Raw genomic sequence first — 20,897 nt, 5'->3', positions numbered from 1 at the left:
GAATATCATTGAAATAAAAAAGGTGATTTATTGAAACCCTTTTATTAGTAATTTTACAAAAAAATAATATAAAATTTTTACAGTATTTGTTAGTTAACATTCAATAATAAATTATATTGAAATCTTTTAATTTTTTAAATGCCAATTATTTATGTATTTATTTTTATAAATGCCCCCAGCAATTGATAATAAATCAAATTTTAAAACTGTAAACATTATTTTCACATCTTGGAATATTTTACCTGCAACAAAAAAAAATAATGCGTAGATTATTATTTAAATACTTAAATTAGCCTAAAGGTAAATATATAGAATAATTTTACTGGGCCTTGAAATTTATTATATAGTTTTAAAAAATTAATGATTTTTTTCTTAAATTTTAGATAAATAATTTCAATAAAATATATTTTTTTTAGATTAAAATTTTTCAATAATTAAATTACAAGTAAAAAAATACTTAGAAAAAATGAAACGTATATTTTTTTTAATTTTCTAAATATTAATTTTCCATAAAAAAAAATTATTAAAATTTTTAGATGGCTTATTAAATTTTCATTAAGATTTTTTAATTAATAAATTATAGCAAGAAAAATTTATTAAAAAAATTCCATATTTTGCTCTAAAAATTATATACAATTTTTATAAAATAATTTTTTATAACTAGTTTATTAAAAAAAAAAAATTTTAAAAATTGACAATTTTAATCTCATAAAATCATGAAACTAAATTTAACTATCAATTTATTTATTTATTTAAAAAAAAAAAAAATTTGTTAAAAAAATTTTTTACACGAATTATTGTAAATTTTTTACAAGTCAAATTTTCTCTTATTTTTTTGTAATAATTTTTTCAATTAAAAAAAAAATTATATAAATTTTTAGATGTCAGCTAATTTAATTTTTATTAAGATTATTGAAATAATAAATTATAGCAAGAGAAATTTATTTCAAAAATTTCATATTTTGTTTTAAAAAATTACAGATACAATTTTTATAAAATAATTTTTTATATCTAGTTCATTAAAAAATTCACAATTTTAATGTCATAAAATCATGAAATTTAATTTAACTATCAAACAATTTATTTATTTAAAAAAAAATTTAGAAAAATTTTTTATAAGTCAAATTTTCTCATTTATTTTTTTGTAATAATTTTTTTAATGAAAAAAAAAAAAGTTATAAAAATTTTCAAATGTCAGCTAATTAAATTTTCATAATATTTTTATACTTTGTGAATAAATTATTAAAAGAATAATAATATTAACTGCTAGAAAATTTAATTACCTGTTAATATATTCATTAAATATTTATTTTGAATAAAAATAAATTTATTAATTATACTAAAGTTAGCCGACGCGTTTAATTTTTTTTATTTATTAAATTAAATTAAATTATAATTAAAAAATATTTTTTAGAAATTGCCTTTATAGTTTTTTAAGTTTTTTAATAATGAAAAAATTTTTATTATTTTTTAACAATATTGCCAATAAAAAAAATTCTAAAAACTTTCCGACGTCGGCTAATTTAATTTTCATAATTTATTATCAATAAAATAATGATATAAAATACCAACCAGGGTAATGTAGACCCATCATGTTGGAGAAAAGCTCCATTATCTTTCTCAGAGAGTCCCAAAATAGTTTTGACCATATCTCTGCAGCTGGCTTCAATATCCAGAGGAGCATTGGCTCCACCCATGTCAGTTTTGACCCACCCGGGGTGCATGCAAGCTACCAGGATCCCATCGTGCTCCAGATCGATGCTCATCGACTTGGTAGCAGCATTGAGAGCCGTCTTGCTGCACATGTACGGATAAAATCCGCCCATTTTGTTCTCGGCGATGCTGCCGATTATGGATGTCATGTTGACTACAGCTGCGCGATGAACTCCCAATCCTTGCTTACCCTCGGCAGCTTTTTTCAGCAGCGGTAGGAATGCCTAAAATTCATCAAATAATTTTTATTAATTTGCCAAGTTTTTTTTTTGGGCTTAATTACCTGGGTGAACATTATCGGGGCCACGGTATTAACCAGAAAGGTTTCCGTCAGTTGTTCAGCCTTCACCATTCCAATCCTTGTGAATTTGGTAGCGATTCCTGCATTGTTGAACAATACATTGAGTCCAGCTTCTCCGACTTGAGAGCTGACCTCATTGACCACGCGGGGGAAGTCCTTGAAGTCCTTGAGATCTTTAAATATATTTAATTAGTTTATTTTGATTGAAAGTTTTTTTAAATTACAATAACTAGACTACCGATTAGAAAGGTGTTGCCTTCAAAATTTTATTATTTACAAGGCTAACTCTTTATTGTAATTAATATCATTAAATATAAATTTTTTTTTTTATTTAAAAAAAATTATTCTAAAATTGAGAGACTTTTGATCATTTTTTAGAATTTTATAAAAAATAAATTATGGTAATAAAAAAAATTTCATATGTAGAAATTGTAAAAAAATTATAAGTTCAATTATTTAAAAAAATTCTTTATTATTAATTTTTTTTTAATAAAATTAAATTGTTGCTATTTAAAAAATGTTAATCAAAAAAATTTATCATGTAAAAATTAAAAAAAAAAAAGTATAAATTTAATTTTTTTTAAACCAACAGCTGACAATTTTTTTGATATTTCTTATAAAAAAATTTTTTCTTTTAAAATTTAGGGCTTGTAATTAAAAATTAAAATTGTTTAGATTTTTAAAATACTTAAAAAAAGTAAAATAATTTTTTAAAAAATTTCAAAACTAAAAAATAATACCTGCTTTAATAATGACAACATTATTGGACTTGTCAGCAATTTCTCGGAGTTTCTATAAAATAACAATTGCATCAGTATATGTAATAAACAATTATACAATTATTATAATTTACGTTGCGCGCGCAACTTCTCTGAGATTTTTGAGCTCAAAGAGCTGCAGTCCTGCAGCTATATTAAATTACAAACTATAAATGCCATACACTAATTAGTCATTAAAATTTTATTATATTTATTTATCCATTTAACAAAATTTATATAAAAACAGAAGCTACTAGTTATCATAATAAATTATTTATCTTGAATCAACATGACAAAAAAAGAAATCAATAAATATCAATGATACTAAAAATAAAAATACACCAATATTGATTGTGTGATCGCTTTTTTAAAGTATGATATCTTTTTATATAAAATCAAACGATGAAGAATATGGAACCTAAACAGCAGTACTGAAATAAAGAAAAAAAAGATTAATTAAAAAAACACGCTTATTTTTTTATCTGTTAAAGTGATTGTAACAATATACCATTAATTAGTACTGAATTTATTCAGGTGTTCCTTGAGTAGAGCCACAAACAAAGCTGGATAAGACTCTTCTAGTGCTTTATACTCCTCAGTATCTTTTAAATTCGCCAACTCGGTAACTATGTAATTTTTAGCAAATTTCACCAATATTTTTGAATTGTGAAGATCTGCTAAAATCAGTATCCTGATAGAATTTTCAACAGACAAACTTTCTGATAAATATTCTTCACAGATTTCTTTAAGTCCTAGAAGTTGATATTTATCAGACACTTCTAATAATTCCTCAGCAAAAGTCTTTAGATCGTCGACTTTGTCTGTGTAGATATAATCAAGAACTTTTTCGAAAACATCAGGATCAACATCTGGTATAGTTATTTCATTTTTCTTGTTCTCTTTCATATCATGTGAGAACATGGCATCGAAGACACAGCTACGTGTGGTTAAAACGAGCTTGTGAGCGTCAAATATTTTTCCACCGACTTGAATTTTAACATCACATTTCTTCTTAGCAACTAAAAGGTCTCTAAAATCGTCACTTAATTTATAAATGGACGCTTTCAATCTATTTATCGGATGATTTGTTGCAACATAATCATCATAGACAATGAGATTAATACCAACTGTCAAAGCATCATTTTCAAAAAATTCATCTTTTTTTTCTAACAACTCATCTATTAGTACAAACGTAGAATAACCAAACACAGTTCTTGAACTGTTAAAAAAGATGTTACGAAAATCATAAAATGATTTATTATAAAGTCCAAAGTTATAGAATATTTTTTCCTTCTTTTTATTCAGAAGAAAGAATATCAACTTTGTTCTAACTTCTACATTTTTATTGTTTGAACATAAATAAATTGATACCCATGATTTATTTTTTGATTTATTTTCATCTTTTTGAATTCTAAGTTGTAAGTGCCATGAATCTTTTATTTTCGCACCAGTTGAAAATTTTGGAGAATCTATCTCAATAATTTTTTCTTCCTTCTTGGCAGATTTAATAAATGAATCTATCTGATCAATTTTCCATGTATATAAAATTGAATGTGCCTCTGAATGGGAATAACCTTTGAGAATCAACTTTTGCTCAGCAAGGTTCGACATCATTATTTTTTAGGCAAAATTTCAAAGCAAACAATAATATAGATGCAATTATATGTTTAGGTATTACTTCAATAATTAATAATAAAATTACACTGATCTCAATATTTTTCAATAATAATTTTACCACTTAAGGTTATTTTAGGAGGGTACCCCCCACTTTTTTTAAAAGTAAAATGGCGCCGCCTGGTGGCCAGTCCGGGTACTAAAAAAATCCCTAGCACGTGAAAATTTTCTAAATTAAATAAAAAATATAAATAATTATTGAATATAAAAAAAATTAAAGCTAAAAATAATTTAAAAAATTACTTTATATTTTGAAATAAAAAAAAATATATAACATTGACAGAATTATTTAAATCAACGATAAGCAGTTGTGGTGACCTTGAACTGTCAACGCCGTATGTATTTTTATGATTAAAAACAGTTTCACTGTAAAAAGTCGCGCCAAGTCCACGTTCATAAGACTATTAGGAAAAAAATTTTTTTTTTTCTTTACAAAAGATACAAAATAAAAAGGCCATTCGGCATCCGAAATGGAAGTAGATTTTTCAAATAAAAAAATTTATTTTTAATAAAATAATATAATAACACTGATAATGAATAAATTAATTTATGAATTAAAAACAAAATTCAATGATAAATTTAAAACTATTTACAACAAATTTTGGAAAAAAATTATCTTGTGAAGAAAGTTTCTCAAATATTTACCAAAGAATTGCACAGATTATAAGATTTGAATTATAGATGTCCAAATTTTAAGTAACTGCTTAGAAACACAAGTTTTCAAGTTAATCAGAATTTTGCAACCGGATAAAATTTTAGTTGAAAAAACAATGGTTAGAACTAATTCGTGACATATTTACTGACAACCTACCCGAAAACATTACACAAAAGACTGATCAATATCGTAATTATTGAATTTACATCATGATTAAGCTATGATGTAGACAATAATTCTAAAACGGCTGCAACAGTAAAACTGTTTCATTAAACGAACTCTAAAAGGAGTAATATTGAGGCTACTACCACTTCTAAGTAGTGAAATTGAAGCTTATTAAAAAAGCTTTACGATGCATTTTACCGAATTTCAATATTTTGTATAGTTCAGTAATTATACCAAGTTGAAGTAGTAAAAACATCAATTTTTACGATTTTAAAAATTTCAAAATCCTGTCATTTCCAAATTACTCGTCCGATTAAGCTCATCTTCGAACTTAACCTTGGTCTTGATTGATAGATAAAGCATGCTGAGTTTGAGAAGAATCGGTCATAAATTGAAAACGCTATCGTGCTGACAAGCCGCGTTATATCGTATAATTCAAAATTTCCATTCGTTTCGTTAAGCCGATTGAAACTGCAATCATTGGTCTCGGCTGTTAAATTAAAATTGTCAATTTTTGTTATAATTACAAAAATACTGAAATCGGAACAAAAACAGTTTCACTGTAAAAATCACGCCAAGTCCACGTTCATAAGATTATAAAGAAAAAACTTTTATTTCTTTACAAAAAGATATAAAATAAAAATTGAAAATCCAAGTAACCAATATGGTTGTATATGATTTTCGGTAATTAAAAAAATTTTGTTGTAAATTTAAAAATTAAAAGAAACAATTTTGGAACGTACTTGGTGTGCGTCATTGTGTACTTCAATTTTTTAAAAGTCCTAGTAAGGTAAAAGCCCAATAGATAATCACGTACCAGTATATGATCACTTCATGTATTTGTATATCTATATTCACAAATATAGGTATACAAATACATGGAGTGATCATATACTGGTACATGATCATATATTGGGGCTTTTACCTTAGATAGATTTTAGGAATTTCATAAAAAGTGAAATTTTTCGTAACCACGCACACTAAATACGTTCTAAAATTGTTTCTTTTAATTTTTAAATTTACAACAAAATTTTTTTAATTTCCGAAAATCATATACAACCATATCGGTTACTTGGATTTTTTAATTTTTTATTTTATATCTTTTTGTAAAGAAATAAAATTTTTTTTTCCTTATAGTCTTATGAACGTGGACTTGGCGTGATTTTTTTACAGTGAAACTGTTTTTGTTCGGATTTAACATATCTTTGTGTAAATTCAACATATTATTTGTGTTACTATAGAAAACATCAACACAGCCTTTATATTGAATTGACATTTAAAAAGTGTTATTTATACTACTAACCGAATGGGAGTATTCTTTCAGAGCGGTTTATAGTTGATTTTCAAACGTGTTTTTTCATGTATGTGATAAAATTTCGAAAAACGCTTCGCTCTTCGATAGATAATTAAATTATCTATCGAAGAGCGAAGCGGTTTTTGGAAAATTTTCATTTATTTATGCATAAAATGCGTTTTAAGATTCCATTTGTTGTACAAGTACGACAGAGATACTTTCGTTTGTCCAATAGAGGGCAAGAGAGAGAAAAATGTAAACCCTTCTTAACATAAATTTTGAGTTGGTTGGCCAGTAACATTAAAAAAGTGTAGTTTTACTTTGAGTTAACACTTGAGTGTGTTAATTAAAAAATGGGAGGATTGATCAATACAAACAGTTTGTGTAGAATTAACATAAATTTTATGTAAAAATCATCTACACAAAATTTTATGTTAAATTTTATGAAAATTTTTTTACTGTGTATACAACTATAGAAACCCTCACGGTTTTGGAAATGCCGTAAAGATTCGGTATTTATACGATATAAATGCTGTATTTTTACCGTAATACTTCAGTTATTTTAGCCAGTTTTTTGTCGAATTATTACGAAAAATTACGAAATAAATTCAAAATATTTACGGCATTACAATAGAAAAATTACGGTATATTAACAGCATTTAAACCGTAAATGTACCGCATATTTACTGTATATCTGCGGCACTATTGCAGCAAAAACCGGAAAAAGAAGATCCCTACTTTCTATTACCGGCAAAATACCAAAAATTTGCTGCTTTACTACTATTTTTCAATAGCTTAAAATTCTTTTTTTTATAATATTATAAATTATCATGAATAATTTTCAAAGAGAGGCTGATAAATTAATTTCTCTGTTATTACTATTATTATCATTTTTTAGTCCAGACCGGGATTCGAACCCGGATCGTCTAGTTACGCGCTGAAGGCTCTACCAGTTGAGCTATCAGAGACACTATCCGCATCTATTTACTCAGTCACCTAATAAGACTCACCGAGTAATAAACACAACCGCCCATCTTACGGTAAAAAGCATTATATCTTTTAATTATATCAGTATAAACGCGGTAAAATTGCTGTGTATATCTTTGGTATTTTTACCGTAGAAATACGATTTTCTTATTGTAAAATTATAGTAATATTATAGTTAATAGATAGATTTTTACGGTAAAAGTTCTAGAGTTTTACGGTAATTTTATCGTATTATTTCTTGAACTTTGCAGCAAAAGTACGGTAGAAATGCTGTATAACTATAGTAAAAACTGGCCAAAATAACCACAGAAATACCGTATTGTTTCAGAATTATAACGGTTAATTTATGGTAAACGCATTAATACCGAAAATTTTACGGTATTTCAAAACCGCGAGGGAATTTAAAAAAATTAAAAATGCAATTTTTTTAAAATAATTTTTTAATTTAATTGTTGAATAAAATTGAAAATTTGTCGTGACAGCTAACTTTAATTTCATAGAATTTAATGCAATTAAGGTAGTACCCTCGCCAAAGTCGTTTTCTTAGGATTTTTCTTTTAATTTTTGGTAGATTAATGTTCATATAATTCTGCGTCGATTGGCGCAATTTGAGAATTTTTGACCATCTAGTTTCCGAGATATTTAATTTCAAAGTTTGAGTTTTGAACGCTCTTATACATTACAGTATACGGGATATCGAAAAATTTACCTACAAACATTTTTATATCTTAGAAACTTTTCTTAGGATCTTTTTAAAAAACTAGAGTAACGTTAACTAACAACTAAACAATTAAAAAAAAAAAAAAATTCATTGATAATTACCACACAGTTTCAGAGATATTTAGTAATAAGTAATTAAAAATTTACCAGACTTTAGCCGAGGAGGGGATACGTTAATAAAGCTGTGGCAACAGCGCAAGTTTTGTAAGCCGCGAAAGAAGTATGAGATGCGCATGCACTGACAAACTTGAAAAAGTTTAATTTACGTTAGGTGTAATATTATAGTTATTAATTTTATTTATTTAAAAAAAAAAAAAAACTATGATTATTTTATGAAAATAAGTATTTTTATGATACTAAAGTTAGTCGACATTTTTAATTTTTGATTTTTTAATAATTAAATAAGAAAAAATTTTTTTTATATTGCATTTACAGTTTTGAAGTTTTTCAAGTGAAATTTTTTTATTTTTTGTAAATCATTTTTCAATAAAAAAAATTCTAAAAATTTTTAAATGTTGGCTGAATTAATTATCATTTTTTTTATATTTATTAAAAAAAAAAAAAGTTAACAATTTTAATATAATAATATATATTAATCTTTCATAAGTTATAAAAATAATAGTCAGATGAAATAATAAAAATACTTAAATTTAAAATCAGTTAATACATATAAACACAAAAAATTTGATTACTTATTTTTCTGAAAAACAAAACAATATTGTCAATTATTTTTTTCTATTTGTTATTTGTATAGTTATTTCCATATGTGCTAGAGATTTCTGTCGTTTTCAAGGACTTTTGTTATGAATCGTCTTTTTTAAGGCGATTTTTCAGATATTGTGTTTATATTTCTAAAAATATGTATGTAAATAAATAATCCGAACAAAAACAGTTTCACTGTAAAAAAGTCGCGCCAAGTCCACGTTCATAAGACTATTAGGAAAAAAAATTTTTTTTTTTTCTTTAAAAAAAGATACAAAATAAAAAAATTAAAAAATCCAAGTAACCGATATGATTGTTTTTGATTTTCGGAAATTAAAAAAAATTTTATTGTAAATTTAAAAATTAAAAAAAAAATTTTAGAACGTATTTAGTGTGCGTGGTTGAAAAATATTTTACTTTTAATGAAATTCGTAAAATCTATTTACTAGGACTTTAAAAAAATTGAAATAGACAATGACGCACACCAAGTACGTTCTAAAATTTTTTTTTTAATTTTTAAATTTACAATAAAATTTTTTTTAATTTCCGAAAATCAAAAACAATCATATCGGTTACTTGGATTTTTAATTTTTATTTTGTATCTTTTTAAAGAAAAAAAGTTTTTTCCTAATAGTCTTATGAACGTGGACTTGGCGCGACTTTTTACAGTGAAACTGTTTTGTTCCGGATTTTAGTATTTTTGTAATTATAATGAAAATTTACAATCTGTACCAACTTAAATCTCGTGTTGACTGCAGTTTTTACTGCAAACTATCCCCTTGAAGCTACAGTTTATGTAGATGTAATTCCAGTGCACTCTGGCGGCCGTAAATGTAAGCTGTGAATTACTTTTTTTAACTGTAGTTGCTTATCTACAGGAGGATTACTGCACATTTTATTTTATCTAGCTCTGTGGCGCTGACCTTTCTCCATAAAAAAAGTCAGGATCGAAATTTGTGAGCGAGCTATAGTATGTGCTGATAAAATTTAATAATTTCAAGTAAATAAATTGTTATAAGTGAATATAATTAATTAATACGGTGAAGTAAATTATGAATTACTGTTATGATAAACAAATTGGATAAAAAAAGTACCGTAGAATTAAATAAAATTTCGCAGCCTCAAAAAATCGTTCTGCTTACAGTAAACACAGTCGGTAGTCTGGCGCTCCGTTTACAACGGATTTGAACGGAACTTGGCGCCAGATTCTACCGAATCTGTGGATATAAACGCATGTATCAAAACAGAGGTTAGTCTACAGCTAGTCCAAAACACTACAGTATAACCACTATAAAATATCATAATGCTCACGCAGTGTTGCCAGATTTTTTCAAACGATCAGTTTCTCGTTCGTGATTGGCTGAAATAAGTACATAAACAGCAAAAAGTTTTAGGCTTGTCAATAATGATTATCCTTTATGTGTACCGTATACTCTAGCATAAACTTTTGACGACGGAAGTCGCGAGGGTAATACCTTAACGATTTAAAAAAAACAAATTTTTTTGTAATTGTTTAAAAAAAAAAAAAAAATTCTAAAAATTTTTAAATGCCGGTTAACTTTATTGTCATGATATATTTTAATATTTTTTATCTAGATTACTAGAGTAGATTATTATAAATAGATCATAATATAATGAATCAGATTCAATGTTACGGTCATTCCACCTCCGCAACAAAAACCGCTTGTCATCACGTGACTCCATTACAATTAACTTAACAGTTTCTATTCAGAAACTAGAATCTTACTTTTAGTAATTAGTCTAGAGGGCGCTGTTGAAATAGAAGCATATATATATAAATATACTCTCTAACTAACAGCAACAGTATCAAAGTATCAAAGTATCAGGACACACTACTCGCCTCAATAACATTAACAATTAACATTAATTAAAATTCACTGATAATTACCGGAAAAAATCTAAATAATAATTATCAAAAGTGACATTTAAAATGGCGCCAGTAGGTAAGTCGTTTTTTTTACTAAAAATTTTAAAAAATAATTATTTTAATTTATGAGTAGTTTTAATTACAATAATTATTAAAATTGTTTTAACATTACCTCAGCTTTATTAACATCCCGACAAGTGGCGAAAATTTTTTCCGGCGGATTCGGCAACTGGGTTAGATGTTGGACTAGTCCTAGTCCTAGTCCACGGTTGCAGCCAGTGATTAAAATCGAACGCATTTTTAAAAAATAATAATAATTGCAAGTTTAAGAGTTTTGTTTCATTAATAATTTAACCAGCGAATGAGATCAACCGCACCCTCGAGCACTTGACGGTTTACTTATAAAGTTTTATTTTACGATGGAATATTTCATAAGATAATCTCAGGATCTGCTTCGTCATCCGTCATATACTAGATACTGGCGCAGTTACAAGTGACGTCACCAAATATTTATCATCCATTAGTGCAGTTTTTATTATTATTTTTTTATAATTTATAATAATCTCACCGCGACAATGGCGACCTACAAAGTTTTGTCTCGTCTTAAATATTTTAGTGGTGGAATATCAATAGCGTTTTTCAGAGTTCCTTTGAGTAAAAACACTCCGGCGTTTGTCAATAGGACATTTGTCGCTTGTTTTTCCAGTGAGTTAATTATTGTTCATTTTTTATTAAATTGTTGCTGGATCTTGTGAAATATTACGTAAATTTTTAGAAATCTAACCTCAATTTTTTTATGAAAATAAATTTACCAGATATTTAGTAATTTTTTTTTCTAAATAAATTAGAAAAAAAATTTACATGTAGAAATTTTACATAAATAAAAAATGCGATTTTTTAAAAGTAATTTTTCTGAACAAATTTGTTTGTTAAAAAAAATTAAAAAATTCTTGAGTGACTGTCAACTGATGTCATATTTTTTTTGGAGTAATTTATGTCAAATTTATAGTGATAAATTTATATTTACAGGTGTATTGTAAATTATACATTGTCAGGAATTATTTTTCAAGGTCTTGAGATGTTAAACATTAATTTATGTGCGAAGGAATGAATCTTGTAAAATTGGAGTCATGCTGGAATAAATTTTTATGATTAATCAGACGGAAATTAAATTACCCATTTGAAAATTTAAATAATTTATTTTATTGAAAAATTATTTCAAAAAAATTTCACTTGTAGAAAATTTTAAAAATTATACTTGTAATTTTTTAAATTCTAATTTAATGAAAAAAAAATCAAAAATTGTTGAACCTCATTAAATTTTAGTTTAAAATATTAAAAAAAAAAAATCTTATTCAATTTAAAAAAATACTTTCAAATAATTAAATCCATAATTTTAAATTTTAAATATTTTTTTTAAATTTAAGGTAAAAGCTCTAATTATTGACACTATTAAAGACAAAGTTATGATTTAATTTTTTTTAAGCAATCAAATATCAGTATCGTTGAGTTTTGTTTGTGGTAATGTCTTAAGTAATGTTTTTACTAATCAAATTTTTTAAAATGATAATCATTGTTATTTACTAATTAATTTTAAATAATTAAATAGATTATCCGGATACACCAATTATTGGCAGGTTAAAAAACTGATTGATCTAATTATTGACATACCTTCACCCCAATTATTGACACCTGTACTAGGCATGCCTACAATCATTTGCTTATTCTTATTTATCCAAACTTATTATTAAGTAATCAATTTTATTAAAGTTTATTAATAATAATTTCCATAAATGATTAATTACTTTTAAAAATATAAAAATTAATTTAAAAATAATTTATTTAATCAGAAGAGTTCAAACTCTTACAGTTAATTTTTTAGATTAAAAAAAAAGGCGTGATAGCGCTGTCGAATGGCTGTCAATATGAGATTCAACTTAAAAATTATCAACTAGTTATTGACACCCATTATTTAAATATTATAAAGCATACAATTAATTTAGATTATTCAATTTTATAAATTTTTCATATATTGTTAATTAAAAAAAAAAAAAAAGATGATATTAGATGAAGAAATGAATTTAAACTCGGCATTTAAAAAAATACTTTTCTAATCAAAGTTGTTAAGAAAATAAACGTTCGTAAGCTGGTTTGATGGACTGGTGGTAACTTTATTTTTTTTTTAATAATTAATATTTAGAACTGAGTAATTTTTTCAATTTTTTAATTAATTAGAATTTAAAAAAAATTAATATGATAGCTATTTTTATTACAGATGATTAAATATATTTAAAAATAATTTAGGGTGTCAATATTTAGAACCCTGTCAATAATTAGGGCTTTTACCTTATTTGTTAAAAAATTAATTTTTAAAATAAATTTTATTTCCAGGTACAACAAAATATCAGTATGACCTAGTAGTAATTGGAGGAGGATCTGGAGGACTAGCAGCAGCAAAAGAAGCAGTTGAACTAGGAGCTAAAGTAGCAGTATTAGATTACGTGACCCCGTCTCCCCGCGGATCCAAATGGGGACTGGGTGGCACGTGCGTGAACGTAGGATGCATCCCAAAAAAATTGATGCACCAGGCAGCGTTGCTCGGAGAGGCGATCCACGAAGCTGTGTCTTACGGCTGGCAGATCCCGAACCAGGAGTCGGTGTCCAATGACTGGGAGAGTCTCCGAACAGCGGTCCAGAATCATGTGAAGTCAGTGAACTGGGTGACGCGCGTTGAGCTGCGGGACAAGAAAGTGGAGTACATCAACGCTAACGGGTACTTCAAGGTACCTCCATGTATTCCATAAATGCTTGTAAATTAATTAAAATTCATAAAAATTCATCAAGGAGGTCCTTTCGCCATCAATGTTAAATAAAAAATATTAGATTATGCATAAAATTAATTTTTATCTAATAGTTAAAGTCCTTATGTATCTACTAGTGAAGTTTAATTTATTCTTCACCGTGGAAATTTTTGAAAAAAAAATTTCTAAAAATGTTAGTATTTTTTCCGAGTCTTACGAGAAAGTCAGACCTTAACAACTTTCTCGAATTATGGCATTAACCACCGATTAGATGGGGTAAAAAAAAAATTCAAAATAAGGTTTTTGAAATATTCAGGTTTGATTTTTTGCAATAAAATATATAGGTTGCCGTGGAATTTATGGAGAAATTATAATTATAAAATCACAGAAAATTTTTAAGTTACCTACATTTAAATGGCGTCAGAACATTTGGCAACGTTGTGTAGCGCGCGAGCTTCAGACCATTCAATAAATTCAAACTAAATTTTAACGCGCTTATGTTTTTCATATATACTTATTAGTTAATTTATTGTTAACAAATTTTCATATTTCATAATTGAAAAATAAAACAATAATTAAAAAATACTTGCATTTCTGCCATGAGACATTAGAATGTTATGATTTTGTGACTAAACATTTTTGATTAATTTATTTATTTACACTGACTGCAAAAAGTTAAACATGGTTAAGATTATATTGTGCAAATAAAAATCTAAACAACCGAAATAAAGCGTTGCCAAATCACGGACAGGTTACTAACAGCTGATTTACAAGTCAAATTAATTTTTTTATTGAACTATGTTTTTTTTTAATCTTCAAAATTTCAACGATTAATGCCTCATATACTATTTATTTTTTAATTTTAGGAATTTTTATGGGTTTTTTATTTTAATTTATCGAATATTGACTACTACAGTTGTTGTGACTCAACTGGAGCGAAAGGACTTCCTTAAAATTAATTAAAATTAATAATTTCTTTAAAAATAATAATATTTATTTAATGCCGTAAGATGGACGGCGGAGTTCCTACACGGAAAAAAGTAAACTGTAATATTCACTCGGATTCCAGTTAATTTTTATAGTTTCAAACAGTAAAGTGGACATCGGGGTGGCAAAAATATAAATATTACAGAACTTAATGTAGAAAGTATAAAAGCCACAATTTATAATTTAATATCCAAAATAAGTGGTTAGTAGCTGTTACTATAGTAAATAACGACTCTTTCATCTTAAAAAATTACAGTTTCAAACAGTAAAAATTGCCATTTCAATATATAGTCGATATTATGAGGAAAAGGGGAACTCAGATGAAAGAGAAGGGGGTCTCACTCTGGGAGAATTTAACATTTGAAACAGTAAAAATTATACTTTAAAAATATACATTTTATCAGTCCAAGCAAGTCAATAATTACAGTTTGATTTTTAGCGTTGCGTTTAAAATTTACCATTTTACTTTGTAAATATTGATGTTGCTTGTATTAGAAATTTACTAACTTTATTTTATACTTTTTACATATCATAAGATCATTTTTTAGGTACGAAATGATAAATATCAAAGTCTGAATTTTTAATTATTATACTTTAACATTTTAGACATTCACATAGCGAATATTACTGTTTGTAATAGTATTTTCTTCCATGTAAAGAGTAAATTGTAACGTTTAAATGGTAAATATTATAAAGTGAATAGTAAAATCACGATTTTACTGTTTGAAATGGTAATTTTTAGCAGTTGATCATAACTTTTTATAAATCGACTGTTATTTATTACAGTTTACTTTTTTCCGTGTACAACGTTGGATAATTAGATTAACCAAATCAAGAAACTAATTTATGAAGGAAATTTAAGGAAAAACACACTGAAAAAAGTATACTCCAATATTCACTCGAATTCCGGTTAATTTTTATAGTTTCAAACAGTAAAGTGGACATCGGGGTGGCAAAAATATAAATATTACAGAACTTAATGTAGAAAGTATGAAAGCCACAATTTATAATTTAATATCCAAAATAAGTGGTTAGTAGCTGTTACTATAGTAAATAACGTCTCTTTCATCTTAAAAAATTACAGTTTCAAACAGTAAAAATTGCCATTTCAATATATAGTCGATATTATGAGGAAAAGGGGAACTTAGATGAAAGAGAAGGGGGTCTCACTCTGGGAAAATTTAATATTTGAAACAGTAAAAATTATACTTTTAAAATATACATTTTATCAGTCCAAGCAAGTCAATAATTACAGTTTGATTTTTAGCGTTGCGTTTAAAATTTACCATTTTACTTTGTAAATATTGATGTTGCTTGTATTAGAAATTTACTAACTTTATTTTATACTTTTTACATATCATAAGATCATTTTTTAGGTACGAAATGATAAATATCAAAGTCTGAATTTTTAATTATTATACTTTAACATTTTAGACATTCACATAGCGAATATTACTGTTTGAAATAGTATTTCCTTCCATTTAGAGAGTAAATTGTAAATATTATATAGTGAATAGTAAAATCACGATTTTACTGTTTGAAATGGTAATTTTTAGCAGTTGATCATAACTTTTTATAAATCGACTGTTATTTATTACAGTTTACTTTTTTCCGTGTACAACGTTGGATAATTAGATTAACCAAATCAAGAAACTAATTTATGAAGGAAATTTAAGGAAAAACACACTGAAAAAAAGTATACTCCAATATTCACTCGAATTCCGGTTAATTTTTATAGTTTCAAACAGTAAAGTGGACATCCGGGGTGGCAAAAATATAAATATTACAGAACTTAATGTAGAAAGTATGAAAGCCATAATTTATAATTTTATATCCAAAATAAGTGATTAGTAGCTGTCACTATAGTAAATAACGACTCTTTCATCTTAAAAAATTACAGTTTCATACAGTAAAAATTGCCATTTCAATATATAGTCGATATTATGAGGAAAAGGGGAACTTAGATGAAAGAGAAGGGGGTTTCACTCTGGGAGAATTTAACATTTGAAACAGTAAAAATTATACTTTTAAAATATACATTTTATCAGTCCAAGCAAATCAATAATTAGTTTGATTTTTAGCGTTGCGTTTAAAATTTACCATTTACTTTGTAAATATCGACGTTGCTTGTATTAAAAATTTACTCACTTTATTTTATACTTTTTACAAATCATAAATCATTTTTTAGGTACGAAATGATAAATATCAGTCTGAATTCTTAATTATTATACTTTAACATTTTAGACATTCACATAGCGAATATTACTGTTTGAAATAGTATTTTCTTCCATGTAAAGAGTAAATTGTAACGTTTAAATGGTAAATATTATAAAGTGAATAGTAAAATCACGATTTTACTGTTTGAAATGGTAATTTTTAGCAGTTGATCATAACTTATTATAAATCGACTGTTATTTATTACAGTTTACTTTTTTCCGTGTAGGGTTCACTTTTACAAGCATGGAATGTGAGTGTATTCCATACGTGCTTGTAAATTAATTAAAATTAATAAAAATTAATTAAAATGAATAATTTCTTTAAAAATAATATTTTTTTTTTTTTTTTTTTTTTTTTTACACAGGACCCTCACACAGTGGTAGGAGTGATGAAAAACGGAGACGAGAAGGAGATTACTGCAGAGAATGTCCTGATCGCTGTTGGGGGTCGTCCCAGGTACCCGGACATCCCTGGAGCGATGGAGTACGGAATCACCAGTGATGACATCTTCAGTCTGGAGAAAGCTCCCGGTAAGACTCTCGTCGTAGGTGCTGGGTACATCGGTCTGGAGTGCGCTGGCTTCCTCAACGGACTTGGCTATGATGCTACGGTCATGGTCAGGTCGGTTGTCCTTCGTGGATTTGATCAGCAGATGGCTAACCTCATCGCTTCGGAGATGGAGCACCGTGGGGTTCATTTTGTTCATCAGGCCAAGCCTAAGAAGATTCAGAAGCAGGAGGATGGAAAATTGTTGGTTGACTGGGTTGATAGTGAAGGACAAGTTCACCAGGATGTCTATGATACTGTTTTGTTTGCTATCGGAAGACAGGCTCTTACTCCTCAGCTCAAGTTGGAGAATGCTGGGGTACAAGTTGTTCCGGAGACTTTTAAAATTGCTGCTGAACATGAACAGACCAATGTTCCTAATATTTATGCTGTTGGTGATGTTCTTCATGTAAGTTTTTTTTGTTGATTAATAATAAGGTCATTTTTTTAGTTTTTTTTTTTTTTTATTTTATTGAATTATTTAAAAAAAAACTTTTTTTTTTAATTATTTGAAAAAATTCTTTTTAATTAAATTAAATAAAAAACTAAGCCAAATAATTTTTGATATTTTTTTAGTTTTTAATCAATTTTATTAAATTAGTAAAAAAAAGTTTTTTTTTTTTAATTTATTTAAAGAAATTCTTTTAATTAAATTATAAAGAAAATTAATCCAAATAATTTTGCATAATTTTTTAGTTTTTATTAAATTATTAAAAAAAATTTTACTTTAATTTATTTGAAGAAATTCTTTTAATTAAATTAAAAAGAAAATTAATCCAAATAATTTTTTGTAGTTTTTCTTAAATTATTGAGAAAAAAATTTATTTGAAGAAATTCTTTTAATTAAATTAAAAAAAAATTAATCCAAATAATTTTGAATTAATTTTTTATAGAATAATTTTGCAAAAAACTTACTTGAAGTAGCTTTTTTAATAAATTAATGGATACTAGCAATCTTGCAGTCACTACGTGACTGCTATTTGTGAACTATAAATAAAGAAAATTTTGCTTTATTGAATCATGACTTTTGTTAAATTGCACTGTACTTTCTTAAATATTGCTAGTTTTAAAGATATAAGCTCATCCCGATGTTACACTCATCGAGAGCTTTTATTTAAGTACCCACATGCATTTTTTATATATTTTTCATATATACATATATATAATATATATAAATATATAAAATATATGAAAAATTGATATGGGTACTTAAATGAAAGGTCTCGATGAGTGTAACATCGAGATGAGCTTATATCTTTAGAAATGTTAATAATTAAGAAATTATAATGTATTTTATCAACTTATGATATTTTTATAGATATAAGGTAAAAGACCCAGTTATTGACACTTGTTTCAATTTTATTTTAATTAAAAAAAAAACAAATTAACTTTAATAAATTAATAAATGTAATTTTTGAATCATTAATTTTAAGAAAATTTTTTTTTTGAGAGCATTTAATTTTTTTAATTAGAATAAAATTGCAAGTGTCAAACAATTAGGCCAATGTCAATAACTGGGTCTTTTATCTTAAGCTCATCCCGATAATACACTCATCAAGAGCTTTCATTTAAGTACCCACATGCATTTTTGACATATTTTTTATATATACATATATATAATATATATAAATATATAAAATATATGAAAAATTGATGTGGGTACTCAAATGAAAGGTCTCGATGAGTGTAACATCGGGATGAGTTTATATCTTTAAAAAGGTCAATAGTTCACGAAATACAAGGTCATTTCTTAATTATTGATATTTTTTAAGATATAAACTCATTTCGATGTTACACTTATCGAGACCTTTCATTTGAGTACCCACATCGCATTTTTTATATATTTTATATATATGGTATTTGTGAAATATATAAATATATAAAATATATGAAAAATTGATGTGGGTACTCAAATGAAAGGTCTTGATGAGAGTAACATCGGGATGAGCTTATATCTTTAAAAATGTCAATAGTTCACGAGATATAAGGTCATTTCTTAATTATGAATCTAGAGATAGAGCATTTTCGAATGCTCAACAGTTTTTTTAAAACTTAAAATAGTTTTTTACAAAATTTATTGATATTAATAAAAAAAAAAAAATTTGTTTTAAAAATTAATTTGAAGTAAATTAAATTCATTAAAAATAATTTTATAATTAATCAACTTACCTATTAAATATTTAATAATTATTATAATTAAGAAATATAATAATAAAACATCAGTACTAATAAAATAAAATTTTCCAGAAAAGACCAGAATTGACACCAGTTGCAATCCACGCCGGAAAACTGCTAGCTCGTCGACTCTTTGGTAACTCAACAGCAAAAATGGACTACGAGAACGTAGCAACAACAGTATTCAGCCCCCTGGAGTACGGGTGCGTCGGTCTGGGTGAAGAACAAGCAATAGCAATTTACGGCGAGCAGTACATAGAAATTTACCACGCATTTTACAAGCCCACGGAGTTCTTTATCCCCCAGAAAAACATAAAGCACTGTTACTTAAAAGTGGTGGTGCTCAGAAACGAGAACGAGCGTGTTCTGGGCATGCACTTCATCGGACCTCATGCCGGCGAAGTGATCCAAGGATTCGCCGCGGCTATTAAGTGCAACTTGACATTCCCAATTCTTAAGTCGACCGTAGGAATCCATCCGACCAGCGCTGAAGAATTCACCCGCGTGATGATCACCAAGCGATCCGGAAAGGACCCAAATCCTCAAAGCTGCTGCAGTTAAAAAAATTTCCAGACTATTTTTTTATTAAATTCCAGCTTTGTCACATTTAATTAATAAAAAAACGCTGTTGAAAGTTTATTTTTTTTATTTTCACAAAAATAAACTTTATAAATATATTTCAGGATTTATAAAAAAAAAAAAAAGTACATTTGCAAAAGTCATATTTTTATTTTAATATCTAGTTGTATAAATTTTAATCTTCTAGCTTTTTTTTAAATTAAAAATAAAATAAAAGCGTTGTACACATAAAGAACAAGATGATACTGGATATTATCCTTGATTATACTCAGCGATATCTATGGTGAAAAAAAATTTCAGATAGTAACCAGAAAAATCCAGATTATACTCCGTATAATTTTGGATTATACTGAGTATAATCTTGGATTACACTGAATATAATGTTGGATTATACTCAGTATAATCTTGAATTATACTCAGTATAATTTTGAATTATAAATATAATCTTGAATTATAAATTTAATCTGGAATTATAAATATAATCTTGGATTATACTGAGTACAATCTTGGATTATACTGATTATAATCTTGGATTATACTGAGTATAATCCAAGATTATACTGAGTATAATCTTGGATTATATCGAATATAATCTTGGGTTATATCGAAAATAATCTTGGATTATATTCAGTGATCTAAAAATTTTTTCACTGATTATAATCTGGGATAATATCCATTGTAATTTTGTTTTTTCCCTGTAAGTAATAATAATATTTTAAAGCAAGTTAGGCAATA

At 26.3% G+C, this 20,897-nt stretch overlaps 3 protein-coding genes across 4 annotated transcripts; 1 reads left to right on the top strand and 2 right to left on the bottom strand.

Annotated features, from left to right (window-relative positions):
• Window positions 1-36: 36 nt before the first annotated feature.
• On the bottom strand, window positions 37-11,180 carry LOC123264984 (C-factor-like). Its single transcript, XM_044728547.1, has 5 exons — window positions 11,030-11,180; window positions 2,755-2,806; window positions 1,997-2,187; window positions 1,573-1,937; window positions 37-242 (listed from the first exon to the last, which is right to left on the bottom strand). The coding sequence occupies exons 1-5, from the start codon at window positions 11,153-11,155 to the stop codon at window positions 239-241; spliced, it is 738 nt and encodes a 245-aa protein (XP_044584482.1). The 5' UTR covers window positions 11,156-11,180; the 3' UTR covers window positions 37-238.
• On the bottom strand, window positions 3,112-4,610 carry LOC123264983 (speckle-type POZ protein B-like). Its single transcript, XM_044728545.1, has 2 exons — window positions 3,281-4,610; window positions 3,112-3,203 (listed from the first exon to the last, which is right to left on the bottom strand). Exon 1 carries the CDS (start codon window positions 4,384-4,386, stop codon window positions 3,283-3,285), a length of 1,104 nt encoding a protein of 367 aa, XP_044584480.1. The 5' UTR covers window positions 4,387-4,610; the 3' UTR covers window positions 3,112-3,203; window positions 3,281-3,282.
• LOC123264981 (thioredoxin reductase 1, mitochondrial-like) lies at window positions 10,751-20,210 on the top strand. Of its 2 annotated transcripts, none has more exons than XM_044728542.1 (4): window positions 10,751-10,933; window positions 13,249-13,640; window positions 17,227-17,817; window positions 19,656-20,210. In XM_044728542.1, the coding sequence occupies exons 1-4, from the start codon at window positions 10,921-10,923 to the stop codon at window positions 20,142-20,144; spliced, it is 1,485 nt and encodes a 494-aa protein (XP_044584477.1). In that variant the 5' UTR covers window positions 10,751-10,920; the 3' UTR covers window positions 20,145-20,210. The 2 variants fall into 2 exon arrangements, with proteins under 2 accessions (XP_044584477.1, XP_044584476.1); XM_044728541.1 differs by lacking the exon at window positions 10,751-10,933 and adding an exon at window positions 11,432-11,562.
• The last annotated feature ends 687 nt before the right edge of the window (window positions 20,211-20,897 follow it).

Source organism: Cotesia glomerata, linkage group LG5 (assembly GCF_020080835.1).
Source record: "Cotesia glomerata isolate CgM1 linkage group LG5, MPM_Cglom_v2.3, whole genome shotgun sequence".
In the NCBI taxonomy this organism is placed as follows: Eukaryota; Metazoa; Arthropoda; class Insecta; order Hymenoptera; family Braconidae; genus Cotesia; species Cotesia glomerata.
Note: the sequence above shows the minus strand (reverse complement) of the source record. Positions and strands in the feature narration are given on the sequence as shown.

Excerpts from the sequence above, each read along its gene's own strand:
- LOC123264983 (XM_044728545.1), bottom strand. The coding sequence starts at position 4,386 with ATGATGTCGAACCTTGCTGAGCAAAAGTTGATTCTCAAAGGTTATTCC.
- LOC123264984 (XM_044728547.1), bottom strand. The coding sequence starts at position 11,155 with ATGCGTTCGATTTTAATCACTGGCTGCAACCGTGGACTAGGACTAGGA. Across the intron at positions 2,807-11,029 it reads GGGATGTTAATAAAGCTGAG|AAACTCCGAGAAATTGCTGA; the intron begins GTAATGTTAAAA and ends GTTATTTTATAG. Across the intron at positions 2,188-2,754 it reads TGTTGTCATTATTAAAGCAG|ATCTCAAGGACTTCAAGGAC; the intron begins GTATTATTTTTT and ends ATATATTTAAAG.
- LOC123264981 (XM_044728541.1), top strand. The coding sequence starts at position 11,433 with ATGGCGACCTACAAAGTTTTGTCTCGTCTTAAATATTTTAGTGGTGGA. Across the intron at positions 11,563-13,248 it reads ATTTGTCGCTTGTTTTTCCA|GTACAACAAAATATCAGTAT; the intron begins GTGAGTTAATTA and ends TTTTATTTCCAG. Across the intron at positions 17,818-19,655 it reads CTGTTGGTGATGTTCTTCAT|AAAAGACCAGAATTGACACC; the intron begins GTAAGTTTTTTT and ends AAAATTTTCCAG.